Here is a 16094-nt window from a genome sequence, read left to right as displayed (position 1 = left end):
ATTTTCTGATTGTTTCTTATGCGGGCACGTGAACTTCTTATGTCCTAAATCCCCGCAATCGAAACATCTCAAGCTATCCGTTGTTGCAAAAATCATATAGGAACTGTCCCCGTGTTGAATACGAAACGAGATATCCAATTCCTTAGATTGCGCGTTTAAAAACATGAAAACTTGCCTTCGAAAAGACAGCACATGTTTTAAAGATGCGTTCTTACACCCGAGCGGCAACATTTTAACGGATCCAGCAAACTTTCCAAAGCGACTCAATTCTTTTATAATTTGCTCGTTGGAAATGAATGGCGGAGCATTTGAAATGGTAACCCTGGTAGCAGGTGCGCGCAAAGGCGTTACTTGCACCAGGGAATCGGCAACAACAATTCCCTTTTCAACAAGGGTGTTTACGAATTTTTCATCTTTTAAAAACACCACTACCGCCTTGTTCATTCTGGATGCCGATGCTATATTTTCGTGCCCCACAATCTCGCCCATTGCTAGCAATACATCTTCTACGGTAAAACCTTGATCCGAGAACACTTTACACCCATTTTTAATTGATAACCCCGGCGTTCTCTCGCCTGGGAGAGACGCCATGGCCTTAACTAAATAAATAAATTACCCCAGTTTTTTGTATTTTTCCCCCTTTTTCAAAACCATAAGATAAAATTAGTGATAAACCAAAAAAAAAAAAAAAAAAAGTGATAAACAAAACCACAGAAAAATTAGTTTAAACTTGAAAACAACTTCAAACCGTGCCGCTCTCAACCCTCCACACCACACTTCCGTTCCCAGCATGCAACCCACACGCAGAGAGAGAGAGAGAGAGAGAGAGAGAGAGAAACTACAAGAAGTGCTTACATAACTAATGTATATGTATACTTTGAATATCACATCTCACAATATCACATTTTTATTTCTTTTCTAGAATATTTAATATAATATGATCTGGTTTTTGAAAAGGCAACACTTTAAATGATACAAAAGATAAATTGACGACAATGCACGTTGCATGATTATCAACCGGGGAAAATCATTTTAAACTAGCTATTCTAGGAGAATTCTATATATAATTCTAGATTATTATTAAAAAGAGTTTGTAATCGTTAATATCAAGTTTGTATTGGAATTAAAAAAAAATGAGATGAAATGCGTTGTAAAGTAGTTGAAGTGAATGTTTATGAGTGTGTATTGCTCTGGTTTCGGTTAACTCGTTTGTAGGCTCCTCTCGCTTCCTTTGCCGCATTGCAGTGAGGTTGTAAATACCTCTGCAGCGGCCTGTCAGCTGACTGTGAAATACTGTCTTTGTTCCGCAGACCCCGTCTCCCTTCCCAAAAAACTGCGCCATTCTCACCATTAAGGGAGGCATACATTAAAACACACAACAACGTCCACAGTTTTACAAACTTTCAAAATCTCTATTTCTCCTCCTTATTGATAAACGCTGTAAATCAGTATTTTCATGCACCGATTAAAGCTAGATAGAATAACGTCTGAATATAAATTTGTAATTGGTGTGGATAATTGTTTTTACACACACACACACACACACACACACACACACACACACACACACACACACACACACACATATACATATATATATATATGTATATATATATATATATATATATATATATATATATATATATATATATATATATATATATATATATATATATATATATATATATATATATATATATATATAAAAGCGTCATTGCATTAAACATTAAAATAAAATAAAAAATACAAGAAAGGTTTGAATCGGTCATAAAACTAACTGATGAACAGTTATCATTTGAAAGTTTACATAACTTTATGTTTTTAATTTTACCATTTTTGAAGATTTGCTTCTGGTTCATTTGAATGACAACAGTACTACCACGATAACTATTATAATAGCTACTAATATCAGTTGTGCATTAAAAATGTATTTATAAAGGTTCATGTTTTTCATATTCAAAGCTGTGAGTCAAATCAAACATTTCTATCAAATGAGTAAAATTAAGATCTAGTAAAGTTAGGCCAACATGAAAAAGGCACATTACCCTAAAATATAATAAGCTGTTTTAAATGAGCACTCTTCTAGCTTTTAGCAGAATCCCAAAGGATGCCTTGTCTCTACTAAAAATGTGCTATTTAATTTTTCTTTTAACTACAAAAACAGTGATTACCCTGCGAGTTTGATTTTATCAGTCTGCCTATGCTGCTGTCACAGTCTGAAATTATTATCGCAAACCAAAAACCTGCTGGTCCTGTAGCTCCTGACTATGCTATTACGATAGCATATATTGTCCAGCATGTTCAATTTAATGAAATGGAAACTTACCAAACAAAGTCCTGTAATCCATGTTGTGCCTCCCGCGCTGCTGGTGAATATTATGAAGCTTGTTTCAAATCAGCCGTCCGGTAGCCTACTGTATTCTGTTTAGAAATGCAACCCTTGTTACACCCGAAGCATCTGACAACATACGTAATCGGTTATGCACGTTACCAAAGCCTTGGATTTGTCCTCTGGATCTCTAACACAGATAGCAGTACACAGAGAAAAAAAAAAAAAAAAAAAAAAAAAAAAACATTTAAATATATGAGCACACTTTGTATTTTTGATTCGGAGCCTTTAGCCACAGAATGTAGTGGAAAATCGCTTGGGAAATCAGGAAAAGGGGTCATGAAGACGTTTGCGTCTTGCACATGACCAGTGGCATCCAATGACAGACGAAATAGGCTCATAAAAAGATCTATTACAAAGCTGTAAATTGTCTCTAACAAAAAGGAATCTGGGCTGCCGCAAAGCCTCCAGTTTTTTGCGCATAATGACCGAGCCAGCTGCACTTCCTCAGCAAAGAAAATACAGTCACAGACATCTGCCAAGAGAGAGTGTGTTTGTGGGGGTGTGTGTGTGTGAGAGAGAGAGAGAGATACATGCAGAGAGAGAAATAGTAAAGACACGCTAAAATATCATTAATTTGTGTTGTTTTGTAAGTATAAAATATGTAAAATAATTAAATTAGTTTGAGTTTAATTTAGGCCTACCTAGAATTGTACATAATTTTAGCTATAAAACATATTAAAAAGTAAGCACCGACGATCAATAAAAAGGTTGTTTGTGTAATAACTAGGTTTACTTAAATCTACCTTAATGCTCACAGTGAATAATATCAGATAATACGTTGTGTATAAGGGATGAATTTTGGAGCTAAGTGTATGAAATGTTTTTAATACTTTTGTTTAAACTGAATAATAATTGATCATTAACTTAGGCTTATATATTTTATAAACGACAATAAAAATACACAGTTCTGAATATGGTTCTCATAATGTGCTTTGATCAACAAAACATCGATTCATACATTTGTTAGCTATTTAGAACTGGGAGAATCATAGAAAAGAATAATTTGTCGGCGTTTAAAATGTAAACACATTTGCCTCTGTTTCTGTATGTGTGTTTATTTGAATACTAACTATTATTATTATTGTTATTATGCTTGTTTGTCAAATGGACTACTATGAGGCTGGAGATGTCAGAAGAGCTGTAGACGCCAGATAAACATTATGGTTTTGCATACAAAAATCGCGATTTTATATATTCTGACACAAATAATATATAGGCTAATGAAAAGAAAAAAAATAATTATTCATGTCTAATTTGCTAATTTAGAATCAAATAACAACAATTTTTTTGTTCAAAATGTATTTTACTGTAAATTAATTATGATTTAGGCTGCAGTGGTTTTTTATTTTCTTTTTTATCTTTTCTTTTTTTAACGCGGGCTTTGCTTGTAGTCACCATGTTTTATTTATTCCGTACATAACTTGAGTAATAAAAAAATTGAATGTTTGCGTGCATAAGCGCTTCTGAATATTCGAAATTAAAACTAAAATAAATACATGAAACAAAAAAGACAAAAAAATAAATAAATACATAACTACACTCGGGGTACTTGTATATCCATCTTATATAAGGACAGACATCCCTGTTTCAGCAATGTATAATTGAATTCAGGTTTGTATGGAATAACAGGGGGTAGGTATGGAGAGGTGATGGTGGTGGTGGTGGTGGTGGGGGGGGGGGTCTTGAAAGGGAACGCCTTTATAATCAATGGGAAGCTACAGTAATCTGAAAACAGATATGCCCGACAACCTTGAAGTCTCATCCAAGGGAACATCTAAAACGGAGGCGAGCGCTGATTTAGGCACGCTGGTTCCGAGCCAGTATTACCACCGGACGATTTACAGGCTTGGTGTTGCAGCGACCCGGCCTCTCGCAGTGTCGTAAAGACCCGCTGTCTTTGAAAGTTATCGTGTGCATAAAATTTAGAGCGGTCGCAGTGACACGTAATTCCACCGGGATTCGACTGATAACTGGCGCTCTGTGTCGCAGATCTCCCAAGCAGATAAAATTATTGCATCAGTGCTGGCCGTCGCCATACGCCATCACATGCCTTCCGTTCAGCATTTTGTGGAAATGTTGATCTGCAGGAGAAAATACTTCGCCCAGTGTGTTATGTGAAGGGTCGACAAAGTGAGAACTCATTGGTGATGTCAGATCGTTACAAATGCCAGTGGAATCAGATATGATTTAGAGAGCTGATGTTATTTGGTGAACAGGCCCACAGCCAAATTCTGCAGTCAGTGTGCTACAGCATGCCTTAGTCATAGGTCACATGACAGACAGGGAGGGAGAGGAGGGAAAGGAAAATTATATGAAGTGTATGTTTTGCTCTTTTCTGTCTATGTTTGGAGTCAGCGAAATGCTGTGCTTTTTCGGTGTGTAGGCCTACTGCTTTCATTACATTTGCATGTATTCATATACCACTCCTACTATTACTAATAATAATAATAATAAGAAGAAGAAGAAGAAGAAGAAGAAGAAGAATGTTTATTATTAGAAACTGTTGTTTTGTTGAAACATTGAATTACCAGCATTGTATGTAGAAAAAGTGTTCATTTTAGATGTGACAACAAATCTATAAATATTTAAAACTACATTTAGATTTTAGTTGATTTTGTTTTCCATTGTGCGTTATTGCTTAAAACAAATAAAACAAATGGCTTTGTTACATTTATATATGTTGCTGTATGCTGTTTTCAATAAAGCCTTAATTTTTAATTTTCATTTCTAAATGATTGTTTTCCTGATGATTCCATTTGTATTGCACTTTTAGTCAAATGGAAAGAAACATTATGTAAAGTAAAGTGAAATAAACAGTAGTAACCTCACTTAGTTGTCTACCTAATAAACTCATTCAGCCCATTTGTTAAGGATCATTATTAATATATTAAGCAAATGCACTTTCGATGGAGGGCCCGGAACCCCCAACTCATAATAATATAATACATTCCATCCACAACTCTCATCTGCATTTATCTGTTTAGCCATAACTAACCCACACAGTGCTCCATAATGAGATATACATGCTCACTGGCCAAATTCCTTTGTTCTTGTCGTTTCTCAACCCATATTATAATTCAAAACAGACCCTGCAACTACGGGTGCACCTTAGCATGGGGGAACTGAACTCATATGTTTGTCCAGAAATATTAACTTTCTGGAAGCACATTCGAATTTAACTAATTTCCCAGTTGTTATCCTGTTTTGATATCTGATTAAGCTCCTGTAAGTAAGTGTGCACAGCCACAGGCAGCCCTTTATTTTCACAGAACAGCTGTGCCCTCTAGTGGCAATAATGTGCACACCTGTTTAATCTCGCATTCTTTGAAAATTGCGGGATGTATACGTTTCTTTTTTTTTTTGCAGTCAAGTTACCAGACATTTAAATAGGCCTATATTTTGAAGTCGTATTTGTTTATACAACGAAATGCATGTATATTTTACCTCTACTCAGCTTGTTATAAGTATTTAATTGGCTTTCATGTTGACCTTTTTTCTAAGATGAAAAGATTCCTGTTGCATTTTGTTGTAATAGCAACACCACAAACGATTGTCAGCTTTAAGGTTTTTGGAGTAGAGATGCATTTCGTGAATAAACGTGACTTTCAGTGTACTGGGGGTCGATGTTGCTTTAGTCTCGCCATCAGTACGACCAGACGCCCCGTAGAAGTGTCTACGTTTTTGTGAGCAAGTAACAGACACAAAGAACCAGTGAGGTTAGTTTCAAAGAGAAGAGCAATTACAGTCCTATACCATAAACTCATTTAGACCAGACGTCTAGCTCTTTCTATAGCTTTATTGGACCCAGTTTCTTCCTGCTCTAAAGCAATTATTGGTACAGGTTTGACGATAAAGTGGGGTTCTTTGCAACACCTTTTCCTAATCATAAACTTTTTTTTCTTTTCTTCAATATTACCTAACAACGAACCTGTATTTTATGTTCAAAGTGAAACAAAATTAGCCTTGTCGCAGGTGGTAGCACCGTGTATACAACGTATGTTTGTTATTTAAAAGGTCTGTACATATTAAACATGTCTGTACATATGCAATTTATTTGTAAAACATGGTCTAAAGAGAACAATTTCACAGTAGGTGCACGAGTAGAGTATTTAACAAATCTTACACCCAAATTCACTATAAAACACTGAAGGTAAATGTCACTGTTAAAAAAAGAAAACAAAACAAAAACAAAACAAACAAAAAACAAACAAACAAAAAAAAAAACAGACTGAAACGTTCGATTTTCTTTTATAATTTAGACCGTATTGATGCATCTACCACACCAACAAGAGCTTCAACTATAAATATACAAGCTTTGAAATATGAGATTGTACATAATGTCCAATTTAAAAAAGACAGAAATTAACGGCACGGTAAATTATTACATGTGGCTGCATGAAGGTGAAGAGCGGGTTTTGCATGCATTATGAACATAATTATACAGCTCAGCACATTAATAACTGATCAGACCACGAATCATATATCCTAATTCCCTATAAGACATTTTAGTGGTAGGATTTTTATGAATAAGGATAAATAACCTCTGACGCTGAATTTTACTTTGAAAGATAGGACACTGAATTCTCAGATCCTGAATGAACTACTCCACCATGGTGCTAGGAAACAGATTTTAAGCGTTTTAAGCCAAGCTACTGTATAATTTATTGTGGAATGCCCATTCTTTTCAAGTCACTCACATTACATTTACTAAGGATCTTTACTGCTCCTCTCTCGGTTCATCTTCTTCATTTTCATTCTTCTGTTCTGAAACCAGATTTTAACCTGCCGTTCTGTTAAATTCAGGATTCGTGCAACTTCATAACGACGATCCCTCGTTAAATACATGTTATACAGGAATTCCTTCTCTAATTCCAGAGTCTGATATTTTGTGTAAGGGCAACGTTTCTTTCTTGTTGACCTCGCATGGATCCAGTTTGCTGCCGGGTTGCCTGAAAGGAAAAAAAAAAAAGAAGAAAAAAAAACACGTAAATAAGCTTTACATTAGAGCACTTGATTAGACTAGCAATAATCAAAGGGTGCTATACGTTAATATTTATACATTAAAAAAAATGTGTGTATGTGAATGCAACTTTTTGTATTAATAGGTTATATATAGCTATATAGAGGCTATAGCATTCTCACTATAGCCTACAGATGAAGGCAATATTTCGGCCCGTGGTAAGAGCCCGGAAACTTTTATAGGTTTGTAAAACCTCCAGTTTAGGGCAGTTGGAAGGTTGTAAATCAAGGGGCAATTCATTTTACTTACTTGGGTCAAGTTGTTGTTGTTTTTCGTCTTTAGGTTCATCGTGACTCGAAATATCATTTGCAACCGTTTCTCCAGTCGCTTTGTCTACGCTCTTTGATACAGCCCTGCAGCTAAACTCGGGAACCACCGGTGTCTCCGTTTCAAACGCCGCGCTTTCAGTCCTTTTCGAGGGTAAACTTTCAGTCTTTGTGCCGCTGTGCCGACTGCTGGAGTGGAGCCCCGACAGAGAGATATGGCTTGAGACTGGTTCTATCCAGGAGCGCACGTATCTGTTGTCCGAAAGATGGGTCTGGTGGACGTATGGATGGTAAAGTCCGGACACAGCAGCAGGAGATGGTTGATGAACCGAGGTCCAGGACGCAGGGAACACGGCTGATTTTGAAGCGAAGCTGCACGAGGAAAAGTCCGCATTTTCCCCCACACCTGACGGCCTCGAGGGCACGGTGTGTGAGCCCTGGACATAACGCGCTCCGTACACATCCTCCGTGTCGTGCCCCATAATAGAGTCCACATAATAGCTACTGAGAGCTGAACTAGTCGACATTTTTGGATCCCTTCGAACTCATATAAACCGTTACTCTGTTTCCGAAACCTTGCCTCTGAACAATCATAGTATTTTTGCTGCCTTCATCTTCAGTGATTGGTTACATGAATCACGTGATCATATTTACTGATACAGAGAGTAAATCAGTCCGCTTATAACGGTGTGTTTGATTTGTACTCTTAAAAAATAAGATAAGAAATAATTTTCGTCTTAACTTAGATGTAGTAATATTCTGCATTCAACATGTTTTAAACCAATAGCCTATTTAACAAGGTCATATTAATACATAGCTACATTTATTACAGTGCCAGCCCTCTCCATTGATAGCGTAACATACGATTCCAGCAGTGTAAAATCCTGCAAAATTTCGTCATAAGGTATGTCATACTCTAGCCTTGTAAAGTATTTTATAGAGTACCGAGTTGCAAGTCCTCGTAAAATAAATGTAATAACATGCTGTAAAACAACGAACCACCACAGCCTCACAGATTCTCATATTTTATAAACGCTCCTCGCTGCTTTAGTGTTAAGATCTGCAATTCAGTTGCTGTAAGTTTGCTACTGACTGTAAGGTGTTATAAGATTGACACAGGAAGTAATATTTGGGTATATTTTTGGTGCTTATTGAAAAGCGAGTCATACTATTTTATGTGTATCAATAAAAAATTTATGAGGTGTATTTGATTATGTATTAATGTTCCCTTAATAAAAAACATTCTTGGCATTTCAAAGTGTCTTGACCCACGTGTCTATCATTAAATAATAATAATAATAATAATAATAATAATAATAATAAATATAGGAATATTCTCGCCTTTTTAGATAATAAACGTCGTGCACTGAATGAGGTGGCGATGACAAAGTGGAATGAATAATGGTAATAAAGCGGATGTTGCTACGTCACTTTACAATAAAATAACTAAAAGGTTCAAGACCGAATAGATCATCTGTGTAAAGAGAGATTAAACACAATTCATTGCATATTTCTTCCTGACTTGAGAAAATAATTTGAATTTTGGTCAAAATTATAATCTGCGTTCCCGTCTGTGGCCAAAGACTTGAGCATGTGCCTATAAAAGCATGGTTGGCATTGTGTGTGTTTGCATGCATGCACATTAGAGATTGAGTGGTTAGTGCTACAGAGAGAAAAATGCAGAACAGTAATATAATTTTTAGACTTGTGGAAAGTGGATTCCTTTTTTTGGGCATACAGGAATTAAGAAAACTTTTGTTTTGTTTGTAAGTGACGTCCGTTAGTATTTTTATTTTTATTTATTTTATTATTTTATTTATTTATAGTGCAAAGCAAATAAGCATTCCATGGCTTTTTCGTCGATCAAAACATTTTCAGTTGTTTTGGGCCTTTACATAACAGTGTAAAAAAAAAAAAAACAATCAGCAAAAGATATAGTATAAGGCCATAATTTTTCAAAGAAATATCAGTTGACAAGTAGGCCTATTTGTAAATTAGTTTGTATTTGCTATTTTGTCTTTGAATATAATTTAAGTACAAACAAAATACGTTTAGAAAATGACATACATTCAGGCTCAAACACGGACTATATTTTAACATAAGATCATATTTATAAATAACTTTGTTGTAGATCATATTTTACAAACGGGGGTTTAATCAGCGGAGTACAAATACAAATATATGTTCTCGTGTGCGTGTGTGTGTTTGAGGGTAGTATTGTTGAATGTAATGTGGTCTTGATTAAACCGTGGTTTAGAAACTTCATTATACAAATATAACAATAAACACTATTATGACATATTATGAATTTATTGTCCACTGACCACATGCCACAAACATGCACTGATACAGACATATTTAAACATCTATTATACAGAAACCTTTACACGTAATTATTTCAGATAAATGTACTGGAGAAAGAATGGGTGACCTTTACTTTCAAATGTGCTTTCATGTCTTTTTTTTTTTTTTTTGGCGCAAATGTTTCTGCGACATTTTTGCTCTGTCCCCGCTGAAATGAAACCGCTCGGAACAGTCTGTTTCTATCTTATTAATAATAATAACATTAATCTATCTTATTATAAGTTAAGACCTAACACCAATTTAATACCCTGTGAAACATATTGAAATACACAAGGCTTCACATTTCAAATGCATTCAAAGATGTAGCAACAAATGATTTAGCAACGTGAAAGTAGCCAAAACAATGCACACTGCCCTCATGTCAGCATTATACAGGAGAACACCGATGGACCGAAACGGGGAGGTAAGTTTTTGAAATGCTCTTGTTTGCATGCTCACGAAAAAGTGAGATTGGATGTGAGTTCACGAATCCGATTTTCTCTACTCATCTTCTTAAGTTTCATCCTGCGGTTTTGGAACCAGATTTTCACTTGTCTGTCAGTGAGGTTGACGCTTTTGCTTATCTCTAGACGGCGCTCCCGAGTCAGGTACATGTTGAATAAAAACTCTTTTTCTAATTCCAAGGTCTGGTGCTTTGTGTACGGGCATCTTTTTTTCCTTCCACTCTTCGCGGTCAACCAGTTGCTCGTCGGTGTGTCGTTTTTAGACTCTGCAAAACAAAAAGACAGTGAGCAAACAGCAAAAAAAAAAAAAAAGAAAAAAGGAAATTAAGACACTTTCTTTCTACATGAGAAAAAAATAGACAGCATGCTTGTTAAAACAGTTATCATAATTAAACCTATGCCTACAGATCATCAGAATTAACGTACTGAGTCGAAATAGCTGTAATAGCCCATGTGGCCTCATTTGGTCTTTCAGCACATAATGACAATTCAAGTGTTGACTAGATCTCTGCAGCTTATACTTTTACTGAATTATTTATTTATTTTTTTTCTGAGGTTTACATTTAGTATTTTTAATAAGCTAAATTAGCTACTACTCATAACCAATGTACTTTTTATATAAGCAATATTGTAAAATTTAACTTACTGATTTTGCCAAGCTCTGCTTACCATGTTGCAGTTAGTAACAAATGAATGGCAATGAATGGTTCCTACATTAGAAGTACATTCATTTTTCCTGCTGAATGGATAAAGTTGCAAATACATTTCACTGAGACTGTGCTTATATTGACCAAAGCCACTTGCAACAAAAGGTATTTGATGTTGACGCGCCCTCGCAGTGCTGTTTCCTGTTAAGGCTTTTACTGCAACCTGAGTAAGACTCCCATTAAACATTACGACTTTCGGGTTGTTTGTGTTTTATATTGAGTTTTATGATGCTGGAGCGTTCGCATTACACCAAGACGCGATTAATCCGTTTATTGTACCCACCTTTGCGTTCTCTGTGTGGCAGTTCGGGGCTGGAGACAGACGCCTCAGTTGAGCAATTCTTCTCCTCCAGCGTGCTGACTTTGGGCTCTGGACTCTGCGCCGGGGAAGAGCTCCTTGTGTCCCGATCGTGCGGAAGCTTCTTTTCCACCTCGACGAAGGGCGTTGACTGCGCCTTTGGAGTCACCCTGTTCAGCTGCATTAACGTGGTGCTCGGGCTCATCGTCTCGGTGTCATAGTCCGGGTTTTTCGCCGTCGCATAAGTTTGACTTAGTCTAAAATATCCAGGGACAGGAATCTCGGGACTATCAACGGAGCATGTTTCGGGAATCAGGTTGGAGTACGCGGTTATCTCGGACGAACTGACCTTTGCTCTCTTGTCGGAGTACATACAACAGTTAGTTTCTTCTTTTATGCTTTGTGAAAATGTGCAGGTGGACATCTGGTTGAGCGGTTGCTCTAATCGGCAGGACCTGCTTGGATCTGCCCAGTTATCAGTTTGAGGTATGTACGAGTGGACGTTCATGCCCATGTTTTGGTGGTTTACTTCCACCCGTTTGCCAAGAGACGGCAGGAGTCCACAGGTTTGCATTCCATAGGTTCCCATTTCTGCAGTGGCTGGCATGTACATGTTACTGCTGGAATAAAAATCTGTTCTGCACGCCCCAATCAAGGAATCTACCAAAAACGTGTTTGCAGCAGGAGAGCTGTTGGGAAAGGACATTTTGGAGTTTTTTTTTTCTTTCTTTCTTTTTTTTTAAGAAGCTGAGAAGTGTCCTCTGTAAGCTGACATATCTAGCAAAACAATCCCTGTATAACCCAGAGAGTCTCTCTGCAACCACATGACACTCTCACCAATGAAATTTGAAAATGGCCTTGAGACGCAGGCTCTTCCCCGTCACGTGGGCGCATTGACACATGGTTTGAAGTTTTAGACGTGGTCAACAGCGACACCTAGAACAAGGACTTGAAATTGGTTTCAAGACGGTCAGAATAACATTGTTAAATCCATTTTCAGAATAACATATACAATTAAGACAAAATGTGACGCAACTGGATTAATATATACTAAACTGTCGAACAAAGAGCGAGAACCAGGAAATTAAATGGCAGCATTCAACACAGTCTGTTTTGTATTCCTTTTAACTCCAATTCAAGGTCAAGATAAGAAATGTACGCAGACACAGCAGAAGGAATTTCTCGTCTTTTACAGTGTCCCTAGGCAAAATGCAGAGGACAATGCAGAACAAAATGAGGCGGCGGACGTGGGCCTAAACACGGCTGACTGCATACTGGATTAAGGGTGAAAAGCAAAATTGTGATTCAACTTTTACATGTGGGATTTTATTTTTATTTTTTATTTTTATTTTTATTTTTTTTTTTTATTTAACACTCATTACACGTGGCCTAATGGTTAGAGAGTCGGACTCCCAATCGAAGGGTTGTGAGTTCGAGTCTCGGGCCGGCAGGAATTGTGGGTGGGGGGAGTGCATGTACAGTTCTCTCTCCACCTTCAATACCACGACTTAGGTGCCCTTGAGCAAGGCATCGAACCCCCAACTGCTCCCCGGGCGCCGCAGCATAAAATGGCTGCCCACTGCTCCGGGTGTGTGTTCACAGTGTGTGTGTGTGTTCACTGCTCTGTGTGTGTGCACTTCGGATGGGTTAAATGCAGAGCACTAATTCTGAGTATGGGTCACCATACTTGGCTGAATGTCACGTCACTGTCACTTTATCATTAAAAATCTGATGTTGCCTGTCTGCAGTTGGACCTTTTGATCGGAGGCAAAGGAAATTTCAGTGTGATTACTATTTAATAATTCATGTACAATTTTTGTTGTTATTTTCTAAATTAAATAAAAGAAATCTTGTACTTGTTAAATCAGAATTATATGTTAGCCAGACATATATTTATTATATGTTATCCATACATATATTTCATCACCTTATCATTCACCTTATCATTATAAAGATGTGATGTGTATGTTTAAAATATATAGCGCAAGTCAAAAGTTTACATGAATTTTTATGAATGTTTTGTAATTAATGCAGTTATTTTAAATGTACAGAGTGAAGAGTTTTTTATTTTAATAAATACATTTATATGGTAGTGTATCTTGTAAAACAATATAGCGTTTTAAACGCATTTTCACTTTGCTACACTTTTTTCAGCAATAACATGTTATATGCAACATTATCAAATTGTAACTAAATATGCAAATACGTTTGCAGAATTAAACAGCAGTTACAAAGGTGACCAAATTATCTCTGCTTTGCTGCTTCAGAACTTGATACAATGCTGCGCACGCAGAATAAAATGCTTTACATCTTTGCCGTTGAATTAATCATCGGCAGTGTGTTTGTTACAGGTGTATTGTCACAAAGAATAATATTGTCTTTATATACACAAAATAATAAAATATAAAAATAGCTATACGGAGTTATGAACTTGTTTATATAGAAATCTTAACATACAATGATTTTAGGTTAAGGAACAATCACGCACAATTTCTTAATAGCATTTTAATAAAGCATAAAATGCACGCATGCGCTAAACAAGTGGTCTTCCTAGAATACACTTATGTACATTAGTTTAAAAATAGTAAACACAGTAAGTTTTTCTAGATAAATACAATAAAAACACAGAATCACTATAGAAAAATACAGAATCAGATTGACATAAGAAAACAGACATAATCAACAAGCACGTACACAATTTTCATGTTTGAAAGTATACACATTTCACAATTACACGTCAAAATATTATAATACTATGCGAAATGCATAATTCATCTCTGTTATGTATTTAAAGGTAAATATATTTACACTACAATTCTTCGACAACGGTTTTGTTTATTTAATTTGTTGATTCACCCTTAAATAGATGAAATTAATAATAATAAAAAGACCCACATTTAATAAGAGGATACTGTAGAGATTCGTAGTTTAATCATTTCCTAAATAAGTAGTGGACTGCAGCTACGTTATGCTAGAATCCATGTATCAGTAGGAGTATTTAATTTAATTTATATCAGTAGGAGTATTTCATTTAATATATATAAAGCAGCTGGTAAAGCCCTTAAAAATCAGTCTGCTACGTTGTAATGGGCTATGCTTAATGTTAAAGATGATGTAACAACAACGACGACGGACACTATTATTATTATTATTAGTAGTAGTAGTAGTAGTAGTAGTAGTAGTAGTAGTAGTAGCGGTTCTGTTTATGTATGATCTCTTTATTGAACGGGACGTTTCCCAAAAATGCACTGAAACTAGGCAGATGTTTACTGAAATCTTCTCCCTATCAATGCAGAGAAAGATATTCTCCGTACGCGACTAAAATAGCCTATATTTTCCGGGTTTTCAGTTTTTTTTATTTTTATTTTTTTTAAGGTTATTTTGAAATATAATGCAAGAGCATTAATCTAATTAAGGATAAGAGTGAATCGCAATAATAACGTATTGGTATTAACAGTACACGTGCGTAAAAACATTAAATTAGATCACAAAACGCTGCTCAGGAATCATTATTGTTTTGAAGAACAACTAAACTTGAATCACACACAGCACCAGGTCAGATCATTGCTGTAAGTTCGCCCTCTCGTGGCTTCAAGCAGTATCAACAAAATGTAAATAATCAAAGGGTTGTCTATGTTAAGATTCCTTATGAGGACAGTCACTATATTACAAAACACACAACAATATTGGAGTAAACGGGATATACTGCACGGCTAAAACTTTGAGGTAACTCACATCTAGGAAATACAAGTAGCTTGCTCTGCATTTGCCTGACACTACAGAAGTCAGTTTTGTTTTTCCAGTATAGGCCTATGTGCTGCATCCACAGAGGTAGCAGCTGCTTAAGTAATGTCTACTGATGATATAAAAATCAACAAATAATGTCTTACAGTCTTTTGTAAGCTTTTTGGTGCTTTAAGCATATCCTTATATTACTGCTTTGTTGCCCTTGGCTACAACCCTAAGAAGAAAGTGATATTTATGGTTTTATTTTAAAGCATATCATCGAGCAATTTAACCTAGCCCAGAGGTAACTGTATGGATGCCTTTAAAGGCAGGTCAGTGTGAGTGGATGCAGCGGCCATATTGGGCCGTGGTGCACTGCGGCGCCTCTGAGAGGGCGTAGTTTTTCAAAGAGAATCCTAAAAAATGCGCCTTTACTTATTCAAAAAGGTTAAGGGTGACGACCTTGACATTACAGAAGTTCAAATGCAATATTTAATTTGACGTTTTAAATTTGCTGACGGCATCTAACTTTGTAAATCACTGTAGAAAAGCTGGTTAGTGTAAGTCTTCACGTGCTACATTTAACATAAACAGCCCAGTAAAGACGCTTGTTGAAATGCGGTGATGTAATGCGCAGGATTTCAATTCGAGGACTAGGCCTCTTTTGCAACATAATTCTTAATATTATATTTTCACTTTTATTTGTGCACATACTTAGTTCACATCTTCCTAGACAGAAAAACCAAACATCTGCACCCTTTGTGTTTCAGGGCAAAGTCGCAGTTGAAGTGGATAGAGGGTCCAATAGCCCCAATTTAATTTACTGCCCAGAGTTTATTGTACTGTCTAGACTGTTCAAAGTTTAGTAAATAGCCTTA

The 16094-nt window shown here is 36.2% G+C and overlaps 2 protein-coding genes across 2 annotated transcripts; both read right to left on the bottom strand.

The window, feature by feature from the left end:
- Positions 1–6428: 6428 nt before the first annotated feature.
- On the bottom strand, positions 6429–8316 carry hoxd9a (homeobox D9a). The gene is made up of 2 exons (XM_019088888.2): positions 7662–8316; positions 6429–7341 (listed from the first exon to the last, which is right to left on the bottom strand). Exons 1-2 carry the CDS (start codon positions 8203–8205, stop codon positions 7100–7102), a joined length of 786 nt encoding a protein of 261 aa, XP_018944433.1. The 5' UTR covers positions 8206–8316; the 3' UTR covers positions 6429–7099.
- Positions 8317–9969: 1653 nt separating this feature from the next.
- Positions 9970–12814, bottom strand: LOC109072655 (homeobox protein Hox-D10a-like). The gene is made up of 2 exons (XM_019088883.2): positions 11476–12814; positions 9970–10751 (listed from the first exon to the last, which is right to left on the bottom strand). The coding sequence occupies exons 1-2, from the start codon at positions 12194–12196 to the stop codon at positions 10477–10479; spliced, it is 996 nt and encodes a 331-aa protein (XP_018944428.2). The 5' UTR covers positions 12197–12814; the 3' UTR covers positions 9970–10476.
- Positions 12815–16094: the final 3280 nt, after the last annotated feature.

The sequence above is a fragment of the Cyprinus carpio genome, chromosome A9, assembly GCF_018340385.1.
Source record: "Cyprinus carpio isolate SPL01 chromosome A9, ASM1834038v1, whole genome shotgun sequence".
In the NCBI taxonomy this organism is placed as follows: Eukaryota; Metazoa; Chordata; class Actinopteri; order Cypriniformes; family Cyprinidae; genus Cyprinus; species Cyprinus carpio.
Note: the sequence above shows the minus strand (reverse complement) of the source record. Positions and strands in the feature narration are given on the sequence as shown.